We start from the raw sequence: 23,080 nt of genomic DNA on the forward strand, positions 1-23,080 counted from the left end.
CCAACCAGAAATGTCTTTGTAATAGGCAGAAAGGACTTCTGCTCAAACAAATATGTAGGAAGTACTGTTATTATAATTGCCAGTTAAAAAAAAAGCCCACTTGTGATGATTAGCTTATGTTAACAGCATCGTTTTGAATTAGATTTATTCTAGCAACCCGACTTCCTTGGGCAGATGACTCCAGCAATGTGTCCTGGAGCCCCACCTCCCCCAGATCTCTGCCCTACTAGGGAAAGAGAGAGACAGGTTGGGAGTATGACTTGACTTCCCCATGTTCAGGCTGGGAGTATGGCTTGACTTCCCCATGTTCAGCGGGGAAGCAATTACAGAAGCCAGACCTTCCACCTTTTGCACCCCATAATGACCCTGGGTCCTAGAGGGATAAAGAATAGGAAAGCTATCAGGGGAGGGGATGGGATATGGAGGTCTAGGAGTGGGCATTATGTGAAAATGTATCCCTCTTATCCTATGGTCTTGTCAACATTTCCATTTTATATATATATAAAAGGATCTCATGTAAAAACTATTGTATTTACTGTTGAATGTAAAACATTAATTCCCCAATAAAGAAATTAAAAAAATAAAGAAAAAAATACTAAAAAAAAAAAAAAAGATTTATTTTAGCATGGTCTAAGAAAACTAACCTCCTAAAGACTACAATAGTGGGGCCAGGTGGTGGTATGCCTGGTTAAGCACACACACTACAGTGCTCAAGGACCCAGGTTCAACTCCTGGTCCCTATACCTGCACTTGGAAAGCTTCATGAGTGGTGAAGCAGGGCTGCAGGTGTCTCTCTCCCTCCCCTCCACCTCTTAATTTCTGTTTCTATCCAATAATAATAATAAGAAGAAGAAGAACAACAATAATACTGCAATACTTACATCCTGCTGAATAATGATGATATCCTCTCCATTTTCAACCTGCAGCTGAGGAACTATAGGTAGGGCATCCTGAGACGCTGACATTGCCATGGCAATTGCTAAAGCTTCTTCTTCCTCAGCTTCCATCTTTTCTTTGCACTTTTGATTATGAGTCACATCATCTTTGTAGGTATCATCACTTTCATTCTTTTCAGGAGACAAGACAGCAACTTCTGACTTGAAAGTCACTGTTGCGTCATTTGAAGGCATTGATGCTTCAAGAAGGTCCTCAATACTGGAGTTGAGCTCTGTGTTGACATCTAATCTGCATTTTTCTTCTACTGGGGTGAATACTGTCTCATCGCTGGGTATGATAGCATTACTGCTATTGCCACTACCGCCAAAGCTGTCGTCACATTTGGAAGCACTGTTCAGATCAAGCGTCATGCTCTTGGAGGCCTCTCCCTGTTTACCTGTGCTACCTGGACTAGGTCGAGATGGCTTTGGCCTGTGTACATGACTAGAGAGCAGGGGTCTTGACTGAGTAAAGATTGGGGAAAGTGTATCCGAGTCTTTGTTTTCAGAACAGTTTCTCGGGAACTGGAGAGAGAACTTGCGCTGTGTTTGAGGAGATGCACAAGGGATTTTGCAGGGAATGAATCCCTGAGGTCTATGTTTAGAGACATCAGTTACAGTGCCGGCTGGGACAGATGGGGCAGATGAAGAAGGGGTTGACGAGGCTGGGAATGTAATTTGAGAATGATGAGATAAAGGAGAGGAGTTCAAACACTGACTGTGGGGTCTGCCTTTTGTCTGCACCATTGGCTTTGGTTGCTCTGTTGTTACACTAGCAAGTCCTACCGAAACGCCAGCCAGCCTGTCAGATACGTCCTCTAAGCTGGCACTTAATTTTGTAGCACACAGTCCTTTTCCAGTTTTCTCTAAATGGTCTGTGTGCTCAAAGGAATGACTCTCTGTAGTTTCTGGAGAGCTGCTCGGGACAGAGGCCTGTGAAAAGCTGTCATGTCGAGCATCCAAAGTGTCTTCTAAGCCCAGCTGGACGACCTCAGCGATTTCCACCTCGTCAGCAATAGCCATCAAACGGCGACGCATCCTGGTGAAATGCGTGGACCTGGAAACACTCAGCATTTCTAACAGTTTCGAAAATACATGGGGAACTGCAGTGACCATCCTTGCGGAACTCAAATAGATCCTTCGTGAGAGTTTACCAATCATCGAGTGGGAATTATCAATGGACTGCAAAGCAAAGGTTAAGAGGGACAGCAGCTTCTTATACCTGAAAAGGAAAAACAACAAAACAAAACTACTGCAGTATGAACAAATAATTCTTTATTTTATTTTTTACCAGAGCACTGCTCAGCTCTGGCTTATGGCGGTGTGGGGACTTGAAACTGGGACTTGAGAGCCTCAGGCATGAAAGTCTCTTTGCATAATCGTTATGTTATACCCCCACCCTAACAAATAATTCTTTAAAATACAGTCCAAATAGCTTGTACATATCAAAATAGGTTGGAAGGGTTATGAATTTATAATCCATAATATTTTAACAGATGAGACTTAGTCTTTATGCAGTTGGCTATGAAGTCATTATCAGGAATCTAAAGTCTGTAATCCGAGTCTGCATTAATTTAAAATGTGCCTCTTTTGGGAAGTGGAGTGAGAAAAATAGTAGGTTTTTTTGTTTGTTTTTGTTTTTAACACCAGAGCACTGCTAAACTCTGGCTTATGGTGGTGTGGGGGGTTGAATCTGGGACTCTGGAGCCTCAGGCACAAGAGTCTCTTTGCATAACCATTATGCTATCTACCCCTGTCCAGTAGTAGGTCTTGTTGAGAAAAATTACCTGACTTCAACAGGCTCAGTTTGTGAAACATCAACACAGACAATATGGGGGTAAAACTCAGCGGGGAATTCCAACAGCAGTCTGTCTATAAGGCAGAGGCGGCCCAGGAGTTCTTGCCAGTTGTTTGATTCAGCTTGGTTTCCAAGAATACAGTTTAAGACATAATCAACACCACCTATCCCAATGGAGCCTAGAGGAAAAAGACAAGTGAAAAACAGTGACATTAAGATCTAAAACGAACTATGATTAAAGGCAGAACACCAAAAATATTCTCAACTGTGGAAATTAAAAAAAAAAAAAAACCATCTCTCTTAGGTTAGCATTTCTAAAGTTAACTGACTACAGGAAGCTATAATATCTTGTCACAACTCTGTAACTGTCTCAGAGACTGAGATTAGGTACAATGCTAAAGAAAAAAAAAAAGACAGGATAAAATACTCTTAGATAAAGGTGCATTACCTGCTTTAAGTATTTCTCTGCCGACTGCCAACTCTCCTGCTTGCCCTTTGCACAGTTCCAACAGTGTTGATATCGACAGCTGACTTGTGCGACTAAAAACCAGAGTAACATCTCATCAGTGGGTGAAATATGCACTAAAAGGAGAGTAGTAATGGAATGACTTATGAAGAAGCATTCTCAAAACCTGGACCCAGTGTGGTGTATCACACCAAAGCAAAGGGAAGACTCCCGGGAAGGAGGGGGAGGGACGCATGAAGAGAACTCTGGGGCACTCTTTTGTGTGGTGATGGGAAGGGACCTCAGTTGTGGGTGAGAGTGTTCTGCAGAAAACTTTTGCAGGGAGATGAGAGACTGTCCCCATGTGTCAACAACTGCACTGCAGGTCACTACCCCCACCCCCTTAAAGATGGCACAGAAGAAAAAGACATTTTTAGCTGTTTCACTGCTAAAACTGTGTCAACTGAGTCATTATAAGTAATAATATTAATTATTAAATGTACTTGTGTAACTTTTGCCTTCTGTGTTAAACATCAAGTACTGTTTAACTCATAAATTAATTTAGTCTAGTCTATGCCTGTATGACTCCAGCCCTGTTTAGGTGGGATATATAATTTATGTATTATTGGATAGAAACAAAGAGAAATCAAGAGGGAAGGAGAAGAGAGAAGGAGAAGGAAAGGGAGAGGAAGGAGGGAGAGAGGGAGGGAAGGAAGGAAGTAGGGAAGGAGAGAGAGAGGGAGAGGGGAAGAGGGTGAGAGGGGGAGAGAGGGAGAGAGAGAGAGAGGACTAACGCACTGCTTCACTGCTCAGGATGCTTTTCCCCCTGCAGGTGGGGACCAGGGTCTTGAACCCAAGTCCTTGCATATTGTAACATGTGTGTTCAATGAGCTGCCACCGCCACCTGGCCCCTTGGTGGACTCTTTGCTAGAGGGCAAGAGACAGAGAAAGGAGAGAGACAACAGCCACACTCATGAAACCTTCACCCTCCCCAGGTTGCTCCCACATGGTAGTTTGTTTTTAATAGCGGTGCAGGGGATTGTCCTGGGGCCTTTGATGCCTTAGGCATGAAAGTCTTTTTGCATAAACATGCTATGTCCAGAACCCAGTGCTAGGCAGTTAATACAAGTCAATTCGAAGTAGTTCATCTTAAGATCCTTACCTATTGGCATCTGCACACTTGACAAGGATGGTGTCCACAACTGGCCGGAGAAGTCTCTGCAGTTTGATTCTTTCTGCCAGACTGTGGCAAGGAGTATATACTAGCATGGCTCTCAATGTTTTCTGGAGAGGGGAAAGACAGGAGGTCGGCTTAGCTACATTAAGAGGATCAGGGACAATGGACTAAGGTAACACAATATGAGAAACAAAATAGTATTAGGGACATGTAAATAGTTGAATAAATAGATGGGGTAAAAAAAAGAGAAAGAGACGACAGAAAGGGAGAGAGACACAGAGGAGCAAAACCAGAGCACTGCCCCACTCCTCATGGTGTTCTCCTGTGTGTGATGCTCCCGTGAGGCTGGTGCTGGGGGTGACACTGAGAGATCTTACTTTAAAGACAGACATACTCACAATAGTGACAGTCAAATTAGCCTCCAAAATTATACACACAGTTGCCTCCTTATGCTCTTATCACATTTATAAAAGATAGCCTCTAACAGGCTAAGCTAGGAAGATGACGTAAGTCCTAGGTGTCACAGACCTCTCTTCTTTTTAAATATTTATTTATTTATTCCCTTTTGTTACCCTTGTTTTTTTTTTTTTTGTTGTAGTTATTATTGATGTCGTTGTTGTTGGATAGGACAGAGAGAAATGGAGAAAGGAGGGGAAGACAGAGAGGGGGAGAGAAAGATAAGACACCTGCAGACTTGCTTCACCACCTGTGAGATGACTCCCCTGCAGGTGGGGAGCTGGGGTCTCGAACCAGGATCCTTATTCCAGTCCTTGTGCTTTGCGCCACATGCGCTTAACCTGCTGCGCTACCGCCCGACTCCCACAGACTTGTCTTCTGTAAGAAGGCTCCATAATCTCCACACAACAGAGTTCATCAGACTCTATTCTTGTCGTCTACTAAGGTCAACTAAAAAAAAAAAAATCTCACAGCAATTTCTTTTGCTTACTGCACTATCCTATGAGGCACTTTTGATTTGGTCATGTAAAGGTGTCAAAGATGTAGCCAGGAGCAGCAACACATTGCTACTTCAAGGGGGAAAAGTAAGTGGTAGGTAAGAAAATCTGAATATTCAACATCCAGGTTCAATCCCCCCCCCCCACCATAAGCCAGAGCTGAACAGTGCTCTGGTAGAAAAATAAATAAATAGAAAAAAAATAGTAAAATTAAAAAAGCTAAAAAAAAAAAAAAAAAGGAAAGAAAATCTGAGTAGATTAACAAAAATCTAAATGAACAGGTTAAATGGAAACTGGCAGGGGTAGACAGCATATACAAATAGGTATGCAAAGAGACTCCTATGCCTGAGGCTCCGAAGTCCTAGGTTCAATCCCCAGCACCACCCGTAAACCAGAGCTGAGCAGTGCAAATTAAATGGAAACTTGTAATTTCCTAAATCTTAAAAAAAAGAAAGAGGGAGTCGGGTGGTTAAACTCAGCAGGTTAAGCACACGTGGCGCAAAGCACAAGGACCCGCATAAGGATCCCGGTTCCAGCCCCTGGCTCCCCACCTGCAGGGGAGTCACTTCACAAGCGGTGAAGTAGGTCTGCAGGTGTCTATCTTTCTTTCCCCCTCTGTTTTCCCTTCCTCTCTCCATTTCTCTCTGTCCTATCCAACAACGACGACATCAATAACAACAACAATAAAAAACAACAATGGCAACAAAAGGGAAAATAAATAAATAAATATTTTTTTTAAAAAAAGAGTCCTCTACAACAATTGTAGTTAGTGGGGGTGCCATAGGACTTTGGTTGTGGGCATGATGTCTTCTATGAACAAATTCAGGTGTGAAACTACACCCCTCAGGGGGTATGGCTACCAAGAGCAGGAGATTCCTAGTGCAGACAGGCAGAAAGAATCCCAGTGATAAGCCTGGTGGAAATAAATAAATAAATAAATAAATAAAAACACTACGGCCCTGAAATTTTACAACTCTGTACACTGCTGTTGAATCACAAATAACAAAAACTCCTCCTCCTCCTACTCCAACAGAACATCTCAAGTGTGAGCAAGCCCATAATGCTACAGTTAGGGAATGAAACTACTTACTAAAGCCGCAACATACACTTTGTACACAGGGTCAGCACAGACCATGGACAGAACGTTGCAGCACGCCTCCACTACGTCTCCTGAGACGCCGGCCTGGGAAGATCCGGTGACGCCCCCCACACCAGGGCTGCTCCCACCGCTGCCGCCGCCGCCGGAATTTCCAGTGCTCTCCCCATTAGCCAGCAGCAGGGCCCCACTAACATCGTGGGAGAGACGCCTGAGAGCCATCTCTCTAACATTCCAGTTTCTTGAAAATAAGCAGCCAACGAGTTCCATTCCAAATACCTAGAGTCAAACAAGCACAGTGAATTCAACGTGAAGAAAAGCTACCAAAAGCTCATGTCCTGGAACAGGATGGCAGAGGACCTGGTGGGGGTTGTACTGTTGTGTGGGAAACTGAGAAATGGGGGTTCGGGCGGTAGCGTAGTGGGTTAAGTGTACGTGGCGCAAAGTGCAAGGACCCACGTAAAGATCCCGGTTCAGCCCCCGGCTCCCCTCTTGCGAGGGAGTCACTTCACAATCGGTGAAGCAGGTCTGCAGGTATCTATCTTTCTCTCCTTCTCTCTGTCTTCCCCATCTCTCTTGATTTCTCTTTGTCCTATCCAACAACAACAGCAATGGCAATAATAATAATAACAACAACAAGGGCAACAAAATGGGAAAAATGGCCTCCAGGAACAGTGGATTCATAGTGCAGGCACTGAACCCCAGTGATAACTGAGACAAAACAAAACAAAACAAAACACCCTGAGAAATGTTATGCATGTGCATACCGTATTTACTGTCAACTGTAAAATATTAGCCCCCCAATAAAGAAATGAATTTAAAAAAGAAAAGCTAACAAAATTGAAGTGATTGGGGTTAATGTGGTTTTTATTGCTGAGAAAAACTGAATTAAACAAAGAACAATAAAACCTCTTCACCATACTATATACAATGTCAGATATGTCCAGGCACTTAAAAGCACAAGGAAGGAGGGCACGTGGTGGTGTACCCAGATGAGTGTACATGTTACAGTGGACAAAGACAAAGAGGTTCAAGGCCCTGGTCTCCGCCTGCAAGGGGAAAGCTTTCCAAGGGAAGCAGTAGGGCTGAAGGTCTTCCTCTCTATCTCCCCTACCCTTCTCAATTTATCTCTGTCTCTATTCCATAAATAAAATATATTTTAAAAATCACAAGGAGAAATATTATACTCAGTTGAATTGACAGTTATCAAAAGTCACTAACATCTATTAGCTCAAGTAAAATTCAGAGTTAACTCCATTATGTCTCTGCTGCAGATATTATCTGGTGTAATCTTTAAATTATAAATTTTCTAATGGACTAATGGTGGGAGATGAGACAACAAATAATTTCTTTCCTTCTTTTTTTAAATTACCTTTATTTACTGGGTAGAAACAACCAAAAATTGAGAGGGGAGGGGAGATAGAGAGGGAGAGAGACAGAGAGACACCTGCAGCCCTGCTTCACCACTCATGAAGCTCTCCCCCTGCGGGTAGTGAGGGGAGGCACTGTAGCTTGTCTGCTCAACCAGGTGAGCCCCCCACCCAGCCCCAACAACAAATCATATCTAAATGTCTATAATAAGGGAGGGGGAGAGAGCATAATGATCATACACAAAGGTTTTCCTGCCTGAGGCTCCAAGGCCCTAGCTTCAGTCCCCTGTAAATCATAAGTCAGAGCTGAGCAGTGCTCTGGTGGGAAAACTAACTAACGTGTATAAAGTTTCAATGGACTAAGATCATGAAGACAAGAAAAAAAAAAAACATTCTTCTTAGGGAATAGTGGGGCAAAGTCAGAAATAAACTGCCTCTAACACTTTATCCAGTAATCTTATAATCTTGTAAACCCCCATTAATCACAAATTTTAAAAATGGCTTAAAAGAAAAGTGCACTCTTATTTTTTTTAAATATTTTTTATTTGCTTTGTTACTAGATACAGACAGAGAGAAATTGAGAGGGAAAGGGAGTGATAAAGAGAGAACGAGACAGAGAGACACCTGCTGCCCTGCTTCACCACTCATGAAACTCTCCCCTCTGCAGGTAGGGACCCGGGGCTCGAACCTAGGTCTTCAAGCACTTTAATGTGTGCTCCTCACCAGGTGTGCCATTGCCTGGTCCCTAATAAGTTCTTTTTTAAAAAAATAAAATAAATAAACGGCTAAAGAGAGCAATAACCAACTGAGTTGGAAATGCTTCTTTGAGAAGTCGGGAACATGAACGACTCACCTGAATCCATGGCTCAGCTAAGTCTTTGTAAGCAGGAGGGACCTGAGGAGTTCCGTAGTGAGTGAGGTTAAAAGTGCTCTCCTGACTCCTTCGCTGTGATCCAGCCAGAGGTGGCTGCTGACTGGTTTGCTGCTGTGCAGCTCGCAGGGAAGAAGGGGAATCCACAGGGCTTGATAACTCGTGGCTAGACGAAAAATTGACAAAGCTTGCTGAAAGTAATGAGCAGGCTTAAGTAACACTCTGAAGACTTTTTCCACTTTTTATGAAACACAGCCAAACCACTCATTAAAAATCATTACCTGTAGAAGTCATGGGATCTCCACTTAGATCTACAAAGGGGACATATTAAAGGCTCTCTATTTCTTCTACATTCTTCTGCCCCTGAAAAAAATAAAAGGAAAATAGGACTTAATTAACATTGTGGTCCAAGAGGTGGCACAGTGAGTAAAGTGTTAGACCCTGGAGCATGAGGTCCTGAGTTTGATTCCCCAGCAGCACATGTACCAGAGTGATGTCTGGTTCTTTTTTTTTTGCCTCCAGGGTTATTGCTGGGGGCTTGGTTCCTGCACTATGAATCCACTGCTTCTGGAGGCCATTTTTCTCATTTTGTTGCCCTTGTTGTTACCCTAGCTGTTGTCATTATTATTGTTGTCCTTGCTGCTGTTGTTGTTGCATAGGACAAAGAGAAATTGAGAGAGATGGGGAGATGGAGAGGGGGAGAGAAAGACAGACACCTGCAGACCTGCTTCACCGCCTGTGAAGCGACTCCCCTGCAGGTGGGGAGCCGGGGGCTGGAACTGGGATCCTTATGAGGGTCCATGCGCTTAGTCCGCTGTGTTACCGCCTGATCCCCATGTCTGGTTTTCTTTTTCTCTCCCCTATCTTAAATAAGTAAAATGCTTTTTAAAATAATTAACATTGAGTATTGATATGTAATAACTATTCATAAAGACTAACATAGAATTTAATGGAACAAAACTATATATAAAAAAAAATCTAGCATTAACATTTACTCCAAAGCAGGAAAACACAGTAGCTTATTTTGGTGTCCACACCTTTGGTGAAGCTATTTTATTCATTGTGATAATAATGTGTACTCTGATTACTGTTTTTCAAAAGTGTTCTGCCTCACTCTATTATCTGAGAATATTATTCCAAACCTTTGCTTATACCTATTTTCCCCTAATCCCTGCCCCAGACTTCTTCTACTGCTTCCCTCTAAACATACCTTCCAGTCAAGAATCCTTTCTGTTTGAGACATTTTATAGTATAAGGAAGGAGGGACAAAATTGCCAACTGTGTTGTGCATGGCTGGATTATACTCCCTGGGTGCTTCTTCCATCTATCACACTCTAGTGCCTCCCTTTTGCTCACTTACCTCATCTCTCAACATGCCCCAATACCCAATTTGCTGGCAATTTCATACAAGGCCTCGATACATACTCCTCCTCTCTCACTGGCCACTCCAAAAATCCCATCCTGTCGAGACTAATACAGCTAGCTTACAGAGCGGCCATGGCGAGTGAACAGAAGGACAAGTGACATGTACATACAAATCGACATGCAGTGGTGGTGCAGCTTGTTCCTGCAGCCATCTTCACACACTGTGAGACTCTCTTCGTCAAGCATGCCCAACAGGCAGATCGGACACATCTGCTCCTCTTCATCCTTTATGCTGTAAAGGAGGTGAAACGAAAGCGTCTGGCACAAAAGACTGTGACACAAAATGAATGCCATATGCAAAAACCAATTCTGGCTAGTTTAGAATACCAAAATGGTTATTAGAACTCTACTTTTAGATGGCTTGGGAGGTAGTGCAGTGGGTAAGGTGTTGGACTCTCAAGCATGGGGCCTCGAGTTCTTTGAGTCCCAGCATTGTATGTGCCAGAGTAATACTTTGGTGTTCTCTCTCTCTCTCACTCAAATAAAGATATCTTCTGAAAAAAAAAAATCTTATTAGGAGCATCTTACACATTAATTTGAGAGATATTTTTTTCTTCATCTCCTCCCCTCTCTCTCCTTCTTCCTTTTCTCTCAGAGGCAGAGAGAGTGGAAGAGACTTCAGCACCAAGGCTTCCTTCAATGCAGTGGGGGTCAGGCTTGAACCTGGCTCAAGCACAGAGCAGAGCAGCACACTATCCAGGGGGGCTATTTTGACAGTTTGAGAAATACTTATTTCTCTTCATAACATGAAGCAATTTTTTTTGTTACATTTTTTGCAGAGTCAGGTATGATTTCAACACTCCCAGGCTGACTTTCTCCCTGAGAGACAGATAAGACAGAGACATGACAACCGTGCTCTCCTTGGTGGTCATGCCATTCCCAGGCAGGAGGCTCAAATATGGGCAGTATGTCTGGCAAGGCATGTGCTCTACTCTGTGAACCATCTCTTTGGACCCTCCAGTAAATTTAATTTAGATTCATACAACTATGCAGTCATTGAGTGTCTAAGTGAATCTCCTCTTGCTATATATAAAATTTAGTATGTGGAAATGCTGGTCATTTTAGAGAATATATGTGTGCCTCAAATCCTGTATTTATATATTTTGAATAAACAAATTGACTAAGGTTTGACTATATACAAATATACTCCATGCCAATAGCTTCAAATTTTCAACTACTAGAAGGTACATTATAATTCACATAGTCCACACCTGAAGTTTGAAAACTCATCTTAGACATTTTGGGTAAGTGGATAAGATTGTCCAACTTTTCTAGAAACAAATATAAAAATATTTCACATTTTTATTTTTTTAAAAAATATTTATTCCCTTTTGCTGCCCTTGTTTTATTGTTGTAGTTCTAAATGTTGTTGTTCTTATTGATGTCATTGTTGTTGGATAGGACGGACAGAAATGGAGAAAGGAGAGGAAGACAGAGGGGGCGAGAAAGATAGACACCTGCAGACCAGCTTCACCACTTGTGAAGCGACTCCCCTGGAGGTGGGGAGCCGGGAGCTCGAACCGGGATCTTTATGTCGGTCCTAGTGCTTTGTACCACCTGCCCTTAACCCTCTGCGCTATCGCCCGACTCCCCAATATTTCACATTTTTAATGTACACAGCCTTTCAACTAGACTTGTAGGAACAAATCATCAAGAAAAAAAAAAAAGAATAAAGTAGGCAGAGATATGTCGATACCACAGAGTGCAGTACCAAATGAACAAAAGGAGGTTAGCAAATAGTATACTCAAGATAGTGAGAAAGTTTTGCCAAAGATCAAAAAGGCCCCTAAGGACAAAGATAGCACAAATACCAGAGGGCAAGTAAAGTAGATAACTTGATGAAATTTAATTTGCATGGGAGGATTCCATGTAGAGGGACAATATATTATTGATATATTATAAATATATCAAGGGCATACCTGAATTATATTCAATATATTTGAATATTCCTAACATAAAGTACATTAAAAAAAACTAGTAAGAAAAAAAAAGCAATAACTAGTAAACTAGTAACAGTAGTCATTTAGTATAGTGCTTCTACCAGAGACAGGTTTTCTGGTTTCTATTTTATAAATCTTTGCTTTAACCATCAAGAATGGATTAATATTTCCAACATAAAGATAATGCTCTGGGATGTTAAATATGTTGTTCAAGATCATAAAGTCAGTTTGTAGTAGACCTTGCATTAGACCTCAATTTGAGAAGAATATCTTGTAACCCACCTCTACTCCTACAAGTAGGGAGTCTTGACAAGCTCAGGTTTTTGCCCCTGGCCAATGCCACACTTCTATTATCTTAACCCAGAAGATTGGTCTGGGATGACTGATAGCAAAGTAACACCCCCCACCACCACCTCAATTTTTTTCCCTGAAGGCTAAACAGATGGGTTTATTCATACTGTGTTACCCCTGAGGTAAAGCACAATTAATATTTTGTTTTGTCTTCTCTATTTCCCTCACCAGTCCATCCTTTCGACTTTGCTCAAATGAGCTGTGACCATTTTTGGGTTCACTTGTCATTAAGCCATACAAACTAGGAAATCTCTAAACAAACAAAACCCCATCAAATGATGATTCTAAAACCCAATTCACTTAATAAGATAATGTTCAAACATCTGCTTTTTTTTTGATAGTTAAAAATCCTGAATTTTCTCCACTAGATCCTTGTTCATATTTCATCACATTCTTCATTGAGTTTGAAACAGCTACACTCCTTAAAAAGATTGATGAGATGAACATGGGGCTCTATCACTCAGGCCAGTGCTTCCCAAACTGGGGTGCTCTGGATAGGAGGTATGTTCACCAGCAAAGCAGGGCTCCTTTCTGGAGTACATTATAAGCAATAGACAAACTTTGGAAAAGAAAGTCAATTCATATTGATTTTTATGATGACACCTGAAACTTGAAAAATCTTCACAGCTATCATTTTAGGCTTCATTTCAGATGCTTCAGAATTATGATGATTCATTCTTACCAGCAAGGATGCAATGGAAGAATCTGAGAAGAAACTGCGTAACAACTAATGATCTCTGACAAATGACTAGTCTCACTGTTTAAAGGGAGTCCGGCGGTAGCGCAGTGGGTTAAGCGCATGTGGCACCAAGTGCAAGGACCAGCTAAGGATCTCGGTTCGAGCCACCGGCTCCCCACCTGCAGAGGAGTCGCTTCACAGGCGGTGAAGCAGGTCTGCAGGTGTCTATCTTTCTCTCCCCCTCTCTGTCTTCCCCTCCTCTCTCCATTTCTTTCTGTCCTATCCAACAATGAACGACATCAACAACAACAATAATAATTACAACAATAAAAAAACCAACAAGGACAACAAAAAGAATAAATAAATAAATATTTTTAAAAAATTTTAAAAAAGAACACACTGATTTTTTCACAGGAAAAATAAATTGTAATGAGGATTCTTCTGAAAGTATCTATGAAAGAAGTGGTGTGTCAGTTCTCTATATTTGAAAGTTATTTTGGAAAACCACTTTGCATTGCTTGTTAATTTGTCGACTGAAGAACCAGACATATCCTACAACACAGTGCTCCAGCTTCATTATCTGCATTATCAACAGAATAGTGGTTAGGACCTACCAAACAGGAGGCTGGGCAGTAGCACAGCAGGTTAAGCGCACATGGGTACATGGCGGGAAGCACAAAGACTGGCTTAAGGATCCAGGTTTGAGCTCCAGGCTCCCCACCTGCAGGGGGGTCGCTTCACAAGCAGGTCTGCAGGTGTCTATCTTTCTTTCCCCCGTCTTCCCCTCCTCTCTTGATTTCTCTCTGTCCTATCCAACAATAGCAGCGATGACAACAATAACAATAACAACAAGAGCAACAAAATGGGAAAAATGGCCTCCAGGAGCAGTGGATTTACAGTGCAGGCACTGAGCCCCGGCAATAACCCTGGAGGCAAGGAAAAAAAAAAAACCTACAAATTAGATTGCTGTACAAACAGAATGAACCAAAACATTAGGTGCTTGGCACAAAATGATGTATGCGGAGTGTTATTAAACCCGCCATTTAATTAACTGGACATATTATATTCTACTATTTAAGGGCTTCCTTCTCCCCTCCTTCCTTGGTTCTTTCCTTTCTTTTTATTGCCACTAGTTATCTCTGGGACTCGGTACTAGCACTATGAAACCATCGCTCCCGGTGGCCATTTTTATTTGATAGGTCAGAGATAAACTGCAAGGGGCAGTGATGGTATAAAAACAAGATTCCTGGTGACAAATGCTTTGGGTCCTGGTGAAACTGGGGTTCAGAGCCCTCTGGCCATCTCCCCCTATTACTTAACTCTCTGGGAGTATGAAGATAAATTACGTTTTAACACAGTAAGTGTCCTGAGTCTTAAAATTTAGAAGTTTTAGAAGATGTTTCCTGAGGAGGAATCTGTGAAGGGATTTAATTCTGAACTGTGTTAATTAGGCTAGAGCTAAACTGACTTCAGTAAGCTGCAGTTGCTAAAAGCCTATCCACAAAGGGCTTGAACCCAGGTCCTTGTGTTGTTCTTTGTGCTTAACTGGGTGCCGGCCATTTCCTAACACTGAATATATATATATATGACCTATGATATTCCTTCCCCTTCAAGTTAACTTGAAAGCCAAGATTCAATAGTAAAATCATTTCACAGCAACTTAACACCTAGATTAAAAGAGAATTACCCCTAAAATTACATCACACTGGGTTGATGCTTTTGATTCCTTAACAAGTACCGACCTGTTTTCTGAACTAGATGCAGAAGTACTCGGTGATGACAAGGTATGAGAATTGGACATGCGTGAAACAAACTTCTGGATGGTGTTACGAGATGGAGCTTTGATCCTTGAGCTACGCCTGCTGTGATATTTCTGGAACAAACTTTCAACCTAACATTGGAAAAAAGACAGTGACAATGATATTTGTGTTGTAATATACATATAGAGAGTTCTAGAAGTTGAATTGTCTCTTAATAAATTTTCATAGAGCTGATCTAAGAAGCTTAAAAAATAAGAATAGTTACAGCTTACTAAGGACAATAACGTAGTAAGTCAGTGTTTATTTTATTTTTTTCCTTTTTTCTGTTTAGAAGAAAAAAAAAACCAATTGGTCAATAGACCACAAGGAAACTACTTAGAAGCAGTCAGTGATTCTTATATAACTTTGTATCTTAAAACCGACAAGTCCCTAGAGCTGTAAAATCACAGCTGTACATTGAGAGCTTACAGAAAAGTATCAACGTACACCATGACAGTAATCTGTTGACAATTTTTCTCTACTGTATTTATGAAAAATTACCTCAAAATTCTTTAAGGTTTTTCTCCATAACATTGGGTCTGACGGTTCTAGTTGAAACACCCGGAGCATAACAAATAATAAATGAATACAAAATGTTCCACGCCCACAGCTGCAATTCTGAAAAATCAAGATATAAACCTATGAATTAGTAAGCCCGTGACTCTATGAGATTGCCTAAGCTGACTGTGTGTTTTCAAGTTAATTATACTACATTTTTGACTCTTTTTCTACATCATTCTTACATTCCCTGTTTCTTTAGGGAACATCCACTTTGGGTCTACAAACGCCTGGCTTAGGAGAGCAGGTGCTTAAACAGAGAATGTGTTTCACTACAAGGCGGATGAGAGCAAGAGAGTGAGTGAGCAGGAAATCAATTGCCAGCTAGAATCACCCCCAGTGTGCAGTTTGTAAATGATCCCCATGTCCACCTGGGGGGCTTCTAGGTCTTCACTCCAGTTTCCTCTCACTTTCCAAAGATGTACACACTCAGTTCACTATTCAAACCTAGATTGTCTCAGTCTGGGTGAGTGTGAATATGTGAGTGAGTGTCCCCTGTGATGGGATGGTGTCCTGCCCAGGACTAGTTCTTATCTTGAGCCCAAGTGACTGGGATAAGCTCTGATCACCTGTGATTCTGAACTAGAATAGCAGGCTGGAAAATGAGTCAATTAATAAAGATAAATTACTATTTTTTAATTTTTTATTAGTGACTTAATATTGTTCTACAGAATTATAAGATAATAGGGGTGTAATTCCCCACCATTCACACCACCAGAGTTCTGTGTCCCCATTCCCTCCACTGGAAACTGTAGTTGTTCTCCCAAGATCACAGATATGGGTTGACTTTATACTATCTGTCTCTATATTTTTTGCCCATTTTTTCAGTGGTCCTGCCTTTACTTCCTTTCTAAGTCACACCTATACCTATTACTACTTTCAAATGTCCTTCCTTTTTTCCACTTCTCTCTCAGATAAGCACAATAGCGGATGGTTTCCTCTGGTGTTTTCCAGATTTGTTTCCCTGGCAGTGATGCTATAAAAACAAGATTCCTGGTGACAAATGCTTTGGGTCCTGGTGAAATTGGGGTTCAGAGCCCTCTGGCCATCTCCCCCTATCACTTAACTCTCTGGGAGTATGAAGATGAATTATGTTTTAACACAGTAAGTGTCCCAAGTCTTAAAATTCAGAAGTTTTAGAAGATGTTCCCTGATGAGGAATCTGTGAAGGGATTTAATTCTGAACTGTGTTAACCAGACTAGAGCTAAACCGACTTCACTAAGTTGCAGTTTCCAAAAGCCTATCCACAAGGTTAAGTGAGAACTTGCTGTACCTTATTTTGTGGGAAGAAATGAGGCCAAGTGATGGGACATCTGGTTGTGCACACACATTACCATGCATAAGGACCTGGGTTTAAACCCCTGGTTCCCACCTGCAGGAGGTAGGAGGCAGGAGGGAAGCTTCACAAGTGGTGAAGCAATGCTGTAGGTGTCTCTATTTCTTTCTCACTCTCTAGCTTCCCATTCCTTCTTAATTTCTCTCTCTTTTTTAACCAGACCACTGATTAGCTCTGGCTTATGGTGGTGCAGGGGTTTGAACCTGGGACTTTGAAGCCTCAGGAGAGAGTCTCTTTGCATAACCATTATGCTATCTACCCCTGCCCCATGTCTCTATCTGAAGTAAATAAAGAAAATATTTTTAAAAAAATAAAGGGGAAAAGTGGCCCAGGAAGTGGATAAAGCACTGGATTCTCAAGCATGAACTCCCAAGTTCAATCCCAGGCAGCATGTACCAGAGTGATGTCTGATTCTTTGTCTCCTCCTGTCTTTCCCATTAGTAAATAAATAAAAGTCTTTTTTAAAAAGAGAGAATTAAGTGACTTAACATAAAAAAAAAATAAAGGGGAAAAAGTGACAGTGAGATTCCACCTTTGTTTTGCAGTGGGTGTTTCTATACGGAATGTCGCCTGGCACTGCCCTGCACTTCCCACCTCCTTCAGGGAAGACTGCTGCCTACAGCCGGCAGCATGGAGGGAGCAAATCCTTCCCGCCTTTGCTACACAGTAGTGCTGTCGAGGGCTTGGGAGTGCTTGAATGTTTTCTCCATATATATTAGTGGTAATTGTTTCTTTTTTTTTTTTTAGTTTTTTTTTTTTTAATTTTCCCTTTTGTTGCACCCTTGTTGTTTTCATTGTTGTAGTTATTATTGTTGTTATTGGTGTCATCGTTGTTGGATATGACAGACAGAAATGTAGAGAGGAGGGGAAGAGAAAGAGAGCAGGAGAGAAAGATAAGACACCTACAGACCTGCTTTACCGCCTGTGAAGCGACTCCCCTGCAGGTGGGGAGCCAGGGGCTTGAACCGGGATCCTTACGCCGGTCCTCACACTTTGCGCCACGTGCGTTTAACACAGCTACTGCCTGACTCCCTGTTTCTTTGTTTTATACCCTTTCAGATTATGAAAATTTTGGCAGGGACATTCTACTTCCCGAAAGCAGAGGAATATTCTAAAGTATATTAAAAGCAAAAACCAAAAACATCAGTACATTAAAACAAAATGCTTATTAGTCCAAAATACATTACTTCAGTTTAATAAAAGAGAATGAAATTATCAATAGGGTTGACTGACTTTAAGGATGTTCCAGTGTGGTACATCTACCTGACTGAGCAGTCAGTACTAGTAAAATGTGCATCAGCAGCGAATCCTACCTGAGGTCCGATGAACACCCGGTATTTATTGTCAGGACTGTCCCCTCCGATTAGGAAAGAGTTGGGTCCTATCTGCTGCAGTAAGTACAGCCTAGCTCGCATCACTTTGTTCACTCTGCGGCTTGTTTCCTCGGGGCTGTATGGTGAGAAGCCATCTGGTGAAGGGGCTCTTCTAGGGGGTGTGATCCTCCCGTTCTGAAACTTCACAGGAGTTTTTCATTAGGCAAATTTCTCACTGCTCGATAAGATACAATAACCAGTAGAAGGTCATACCAGAGTCCCATATGACACTTTCCATTCTGGGGAGACACACACACACACACCCCTAAATATATATACTATTATGGGAGAAAAACACCTTTTGCAAATGTTGGCAGGCTCATCACGAGTAAACGTCTAGGATTTCAGTCATCTCAGTACATAAAGGTGTTTTTTTTTTTGACCCAAAGAAACAAGAACGTGGTAGTTTTCTAAACTGTAAAAACACTAAAGCTGAGTTCTTTGACAAGTATTATGTGACCCGAAATAAAAACGCATGGAACCTTATTCACCTTGTCAGCAGGGACAACTGTATCTGGTGATAAAAATTGAAGGGCAGCTATGGTTCAAACTTGCCAGTTGTGCACCTGGCGATTTGTGAACACCAAGCAGCCCCTCCCTGGGGACGTGCGGCAAGAGCCCACAAGACGTGACTCTTCTCAGATGAAGGCATCTCACCGGGGCTGACAGAGTCCTCCTGCGGAGCCAGTGCTACACGTGCTCTCACTTGATTCTGCCGGGGCCCCTAGAATGTGGTCTTCCCATCAGTGCCCAGTGACATGTTCTTTCTGTTCTCTAGCTGAATAAAGGTAAGTGCTGGTGAGAATCTAAAGCAACGGAAAGCCCTCCTGCAGTGCTGGTGGGGAGGCAAAATGCTGCGACTGTTTTGGAAAACTTATAATTCAGTAATTCCACCTCCAGAGAAATGTACAGTTATGAACACATGACGACTTGACAGAAATGTTCACAGTGGCACCATTCAGAACAGCCCTGAAGGGGGAACAGCCCGAGCATCCGAGAACCAACAGATGGTTAAACAGAATCTTTTTTTTTTTTTTTTTTTACTACAGTACTGCTCAGCTCTGGCTTATGGTGGTGCAGGAGATCGAACCTGGGACTTTGGAGCCTCAGGCATGAGAGTCTCTTTGTATAACCACTATGCTGTCTAGTAGCCCTGCCCGGGTAAACAGAAATCTATACACAGACATATAGAACATTATGCTAAGATCTAAAATGCAGTATGGATACAAGCTAGAATCTGGATGAATCCTGAAAACATTCTAATTCTAAAACATTCTAAATCCTGAAAACATTCTAAATGCTAGAATCTGGATGAATCCTGAAAACATTCTAAAAACATTCTAAATTCTGAAAACAAAAGGCTGCACACACTGTAAATGTTCAATTCTATTAAATGTCCAGAATAGGCATGCCACATACAGAGTGAATAGAATACATTAGTGCTTGCTTGGGATTGGAGAGTGTGCCAGTTTGTCAGGGGTTCCGTTTGGGGGTGATGAAAACATTAAAGAACTGACCACAGCAACAGTAGCACAGTGGACCCTATGCTATTCAGATGATACAATTCAATACAGTAAGTGATTCATAGAGCAATGAATTATATATCAATGAAACCAATTTTTAAATGAGTAACTAAAACAGTAGAAAACAAATGCACACGTTATTTGACCTGCTAGTATTAATGCTTACAGATGTACAAAATGATGTTTGCAGAAAAAAACTGTTTTTGTAGTTTTTTTTTTTTTTTTTAATTACAACTAGGGTTGTTGCTCCAGGTGGCCATTTTCTCCAGTTTTCCCTTTTATTTGACAGGACAGAGAGAAATTGAGGGGGAGAAGACAACAGAGAGGGAGAGAAACAGATACCTGCAGCACTGCTTCACCACTCATGAAGCTTCCCCTGGAGTTGGGGACAAGGGGCCCAAATCCAGATCCTTGCTCTTGGTAAAATGTGTGCTCAACTGAGGGCAACACTGCCTGGTCCCTGCAGCTTTTTGTATTTTAAAGTAACAAGAGCATGAGATGTCTGGTTCTCTAGATAAACTGATCCATCCACTTAATGAAATGCTAAGTAATTAAAAAAATATATTTATTTAGTTACTCCCTTTTGTTGCCCTTGTTTATTTTTTATTGTTGTAGTTATTATTGTTCTTGTTATCGATGTCATCATTGTTGGATAGGATAGAGAGAAATGGATAGGAGGGGAAGACAGAGAAGGGGAGAGAGGGACACCTGCAGACCTGCTTCACCGCTTGTGAAGTGACTCCTCTGCAGGTGGGGAGCCGGGGGCTTGAACTGGGATCCTTCCGCCAGTCCTTATGCTTTGTGCCACCTGCGCTTAACTGGCTGCGCTACCGCCTGACTCCCAGAGATGCTAAGTAATTTTAAAAAAAATAGTAAGAGGTTAAGTTTATCTAGCAAATCTCCCAAGTGAGTTGGGAAGGGAGCTGTAGTGACGTTTACTTTGATGGCTCCCGTGAACCACACCTTCTAGGATCTATACTCCCGTGTAGTCCTCTCCCACAGTGATTCTGAGTTTCAGCATGTAAGTAGCTTTGGGCAATAAGACATCAGTAAACATGATGTAAGTGGCAACTTAATAAGATATTCCATGCTGGAACTTGCCTCCTTAAAACATTTCTTGTTGCAATTCAATGTCTGTGTTATAAGGACGTGGTGCCAACAGTCCCCAACTTTTCTGGCATCCTAGCTGAAGCGTAAGACATGCGGTGGAAGCAGTGTGGAATATTCCTGCCTCAGCAGATGCTAAGGGGAGCAAAGATAAGTCACTCTTGCTGCGTCCTGCTAATTGGGAGGAGGGGAAGGTAGGCAGGGAAAAGGGCAGTCTTGCGTGTGTGTAATTCCCATGCTTCTGGGATGACACTTTCATTTTTTTTTTTTTTAATAGAGAAAAAGACAGGAGATAGAAATGGAGAGGCTTCACAGCACCATTTTATCATCTATGGAGCTTCCCCTGGTGATGTGATGCTGCCCAAATGTTGCTGTGGCTTGAAACCCTGGGGATCATGCTTAGTAAGACATCTGTTTTACTAGGTGAACTCTCTCTCATTCCTTCCTGTTTTTAGAAATTGCTTACTTAGAGGAGTGTCAACATAAATCCAACAAATATCAATGGGCATCTTAGACTTTACTACTATATAAAATGCTATGCTTAAAAATTATTATTATGTCCAAAGTTAATTTAACAACTGTAGATTTGGGAAAGATCCAATTTGTCTCATGTGGTCACTATCTCAATCATTTCTCTACTCTCTCTTGGACTTCTGTCACTAGGGTTCTCTCTCTCAGAAAGTTAGCACCTTTGATGTCCGATTTAATGCAAAAGACAGGGATCTTCATAAATGTTTCTGTACAATCTGTTGTGATATGATGTTTTGGTTAAAATACATGAAGCAAACCTGGCTTCTCAAAGACACGCACCTAGAAAACTCTTTTCAAATAGTTGTTAATCTTCTCTGATAGGACATTATATCTCAAAAGCTGGCTTTCCTTAAATGAGGCTGTATAGTAGAAACTTACCTGCATGAACAAACTTGCTGTTATTTCATTAAAATCTAGATATTTTATCTTACAGGCTATGAATGAATCATTTACCTGTGAATAATCTTGTCTGTCACCCACTGCTCATTTGAAAAATACTGGTTCACTAAGTTCTACAGATCTTCCAAATATTCAAGCATTTCATTGGGCAAAATATATATATCTTACTATTATTTTTTAAGAAACTATATTTTTTTATTTTTTCCCTTTTGCTGCCCTTGTTGTGTATCATTGTTATTGTTATTATTGTTGGATAGGACAGAGAGAAATGGAGAGAGGAGGGGAAGACAGAGAGGGGGAGAGAAAGACAGACACCTGCAGACCTGCTTCACCGCCTGTGAAGCGAACCCCCTGCAGGTGGGGAGCCGGGGGCTTGAACTGGGATCCTTAGGCGGGTCCTCCTTCGCGCCACATGCTTAACACGCTTTAACCTGCTGTACCACCGTCCAGCTCCCATATATGTATTTTAAAACTCCACACTGATAGCATTTCCCATAGCATTAGAAAAGTCTAATTCTTGGACCACTGTCATGTTTTTATAGCACTGGGTACGAGTTTTCCAAAAATCTAGTTTTTCCTTGAAATCTACCATTTGGCTTTTGGAGGAAAAATAAAACCAAAAACTAAAATTCAGTTATCTTTCTTAGAATGATTTCATTCAATCCACTTTGAAGAAAATGTCTGCCACATTATACAATTGATGAGTACAGTTTCCAACAGTGACAGCATAATGATTATGACAAAGATTTTCATTTCATGCCTAAGGCTCTGGGGTCCCCAGTTTAATGTCTGGCACCACCGTAAGCCAAAGTTGAGCAGTACTCTGGTAAAAAAAAAAATAAAACAAAACAGCCACAAAGCAAGGCAGTGGCACACCTAGCTGAGTACACGTTACAGTGAGCAACATCTAGTCCCCACCTGCAGGGGAAAGAAGCTGCACTACAGCTTATCTCTCTTTTTTTACCTCTTTAAGATCTCCTGCTTCCCTCTTGATTTCTCTGTCTCCCTCTTAAATTTTTTAATTAACTTTATTTATTGGATAGAGACAGCCACGAAATGAGAGGGGACAGAAAGAGAGGGAGAGAGACATAGACACCTGCAGCACTGCTTCACCACTTGTGAAGCTTTCCCTCTGCAGGTGGGGACCAGGGGCTCGACCCTGGGTCCTTGCACATTGTAACACGGGTGCCTGACACCACCCGGCTCCAGTTCTCTGTCTTTATCCAATGAATGGTAAATAAAATACTAAAAAAAAAAAAAAAAAAAAAAAAAAAAAAAAAGTAATTCCTAGTGTCCTAACTTTAATTCAGGGAAATGAGTCAGAATCTCTACTCACCTTCGTAAATATTAATGTGGGTGAAAGTGGCAAGTGATGTTGTTACCACAAAATTAGTTTTGACCTAATGAGCCCAA

The 23,080-nt window shown here is 41.6% G+C and overlaps 1 protein-coding gene across 2 annotated transcripts in view; it reads right to left on the reverse strand.

Moving 5' to 3' along the window:
- Window positions 1-23,080, reverse strand: part of MAP3K1 (mitogen-activated protein kinase kinase kinase 1) — an 88,585-nt gene that overhangs the window by 13,290 nt on the left and 52,215 nt on the right. For both annotated transcript variants that reach the window (XM_060191331.1, XM_060191330.1), the window contains exons 4-14: window positions 18,048-18,248; window positions 15,341-15,457; window positions 14,783-14,931; window positions 10,181-10,302; window positions 8,927-9,008; window positions 8,628-8,811; window positions 6,399-6,683; window positions 4,341-4,462; window positions 3,182-3,273; window positions 2,723-2,912; window positions 882-2,157 (exon numbers count right to left, since the gene is read on the reverse strand). In XM_060191331.1, coding sequence (XP_060047314.1) covers window positions 882-2,157; window positions 2,723-2,912; window positions 3,182-3,273; window positions 4,341-4,462; window positions 6,399-6,683; window positions 8,628-8,811; window positions 8,927-9,008; window positions 10,181-10,302; window positions 14,783-14,931; window positions 15,341-15,457; window positions 18,048-18,248 — 2,820 coding nt within the window. The remainder of the gene's footprint in view (window positions 1-881; window positions 2,158-2,722; window positions 2,913-3,181; window positions 3,274-4,340; window positions 4,463-6,398; window positions 6,684-8,627; window positions 8,812-8,926; window positions 9,009-10,180; window positions 10,303-14,782; window positions 14,932-15,340; window positions 15,458-18,047; window positions 18,249-23,080) is intronic.

Source organism: Erinaceus europaeus, chromosome 5, assembly GCF_950295315.1.
Source record: "Erinaceus europaeus chromosome 5, mEriEur2.1, whole genome shotgun sequence".
In the NCBI taxonomy this organism is placed as follows: Eukaryota; Metazoa; Chordata; class Mammalia; order Eulipotyphla; family Erinaceidae; genus Erinaceus; species Erinaceus europaeus.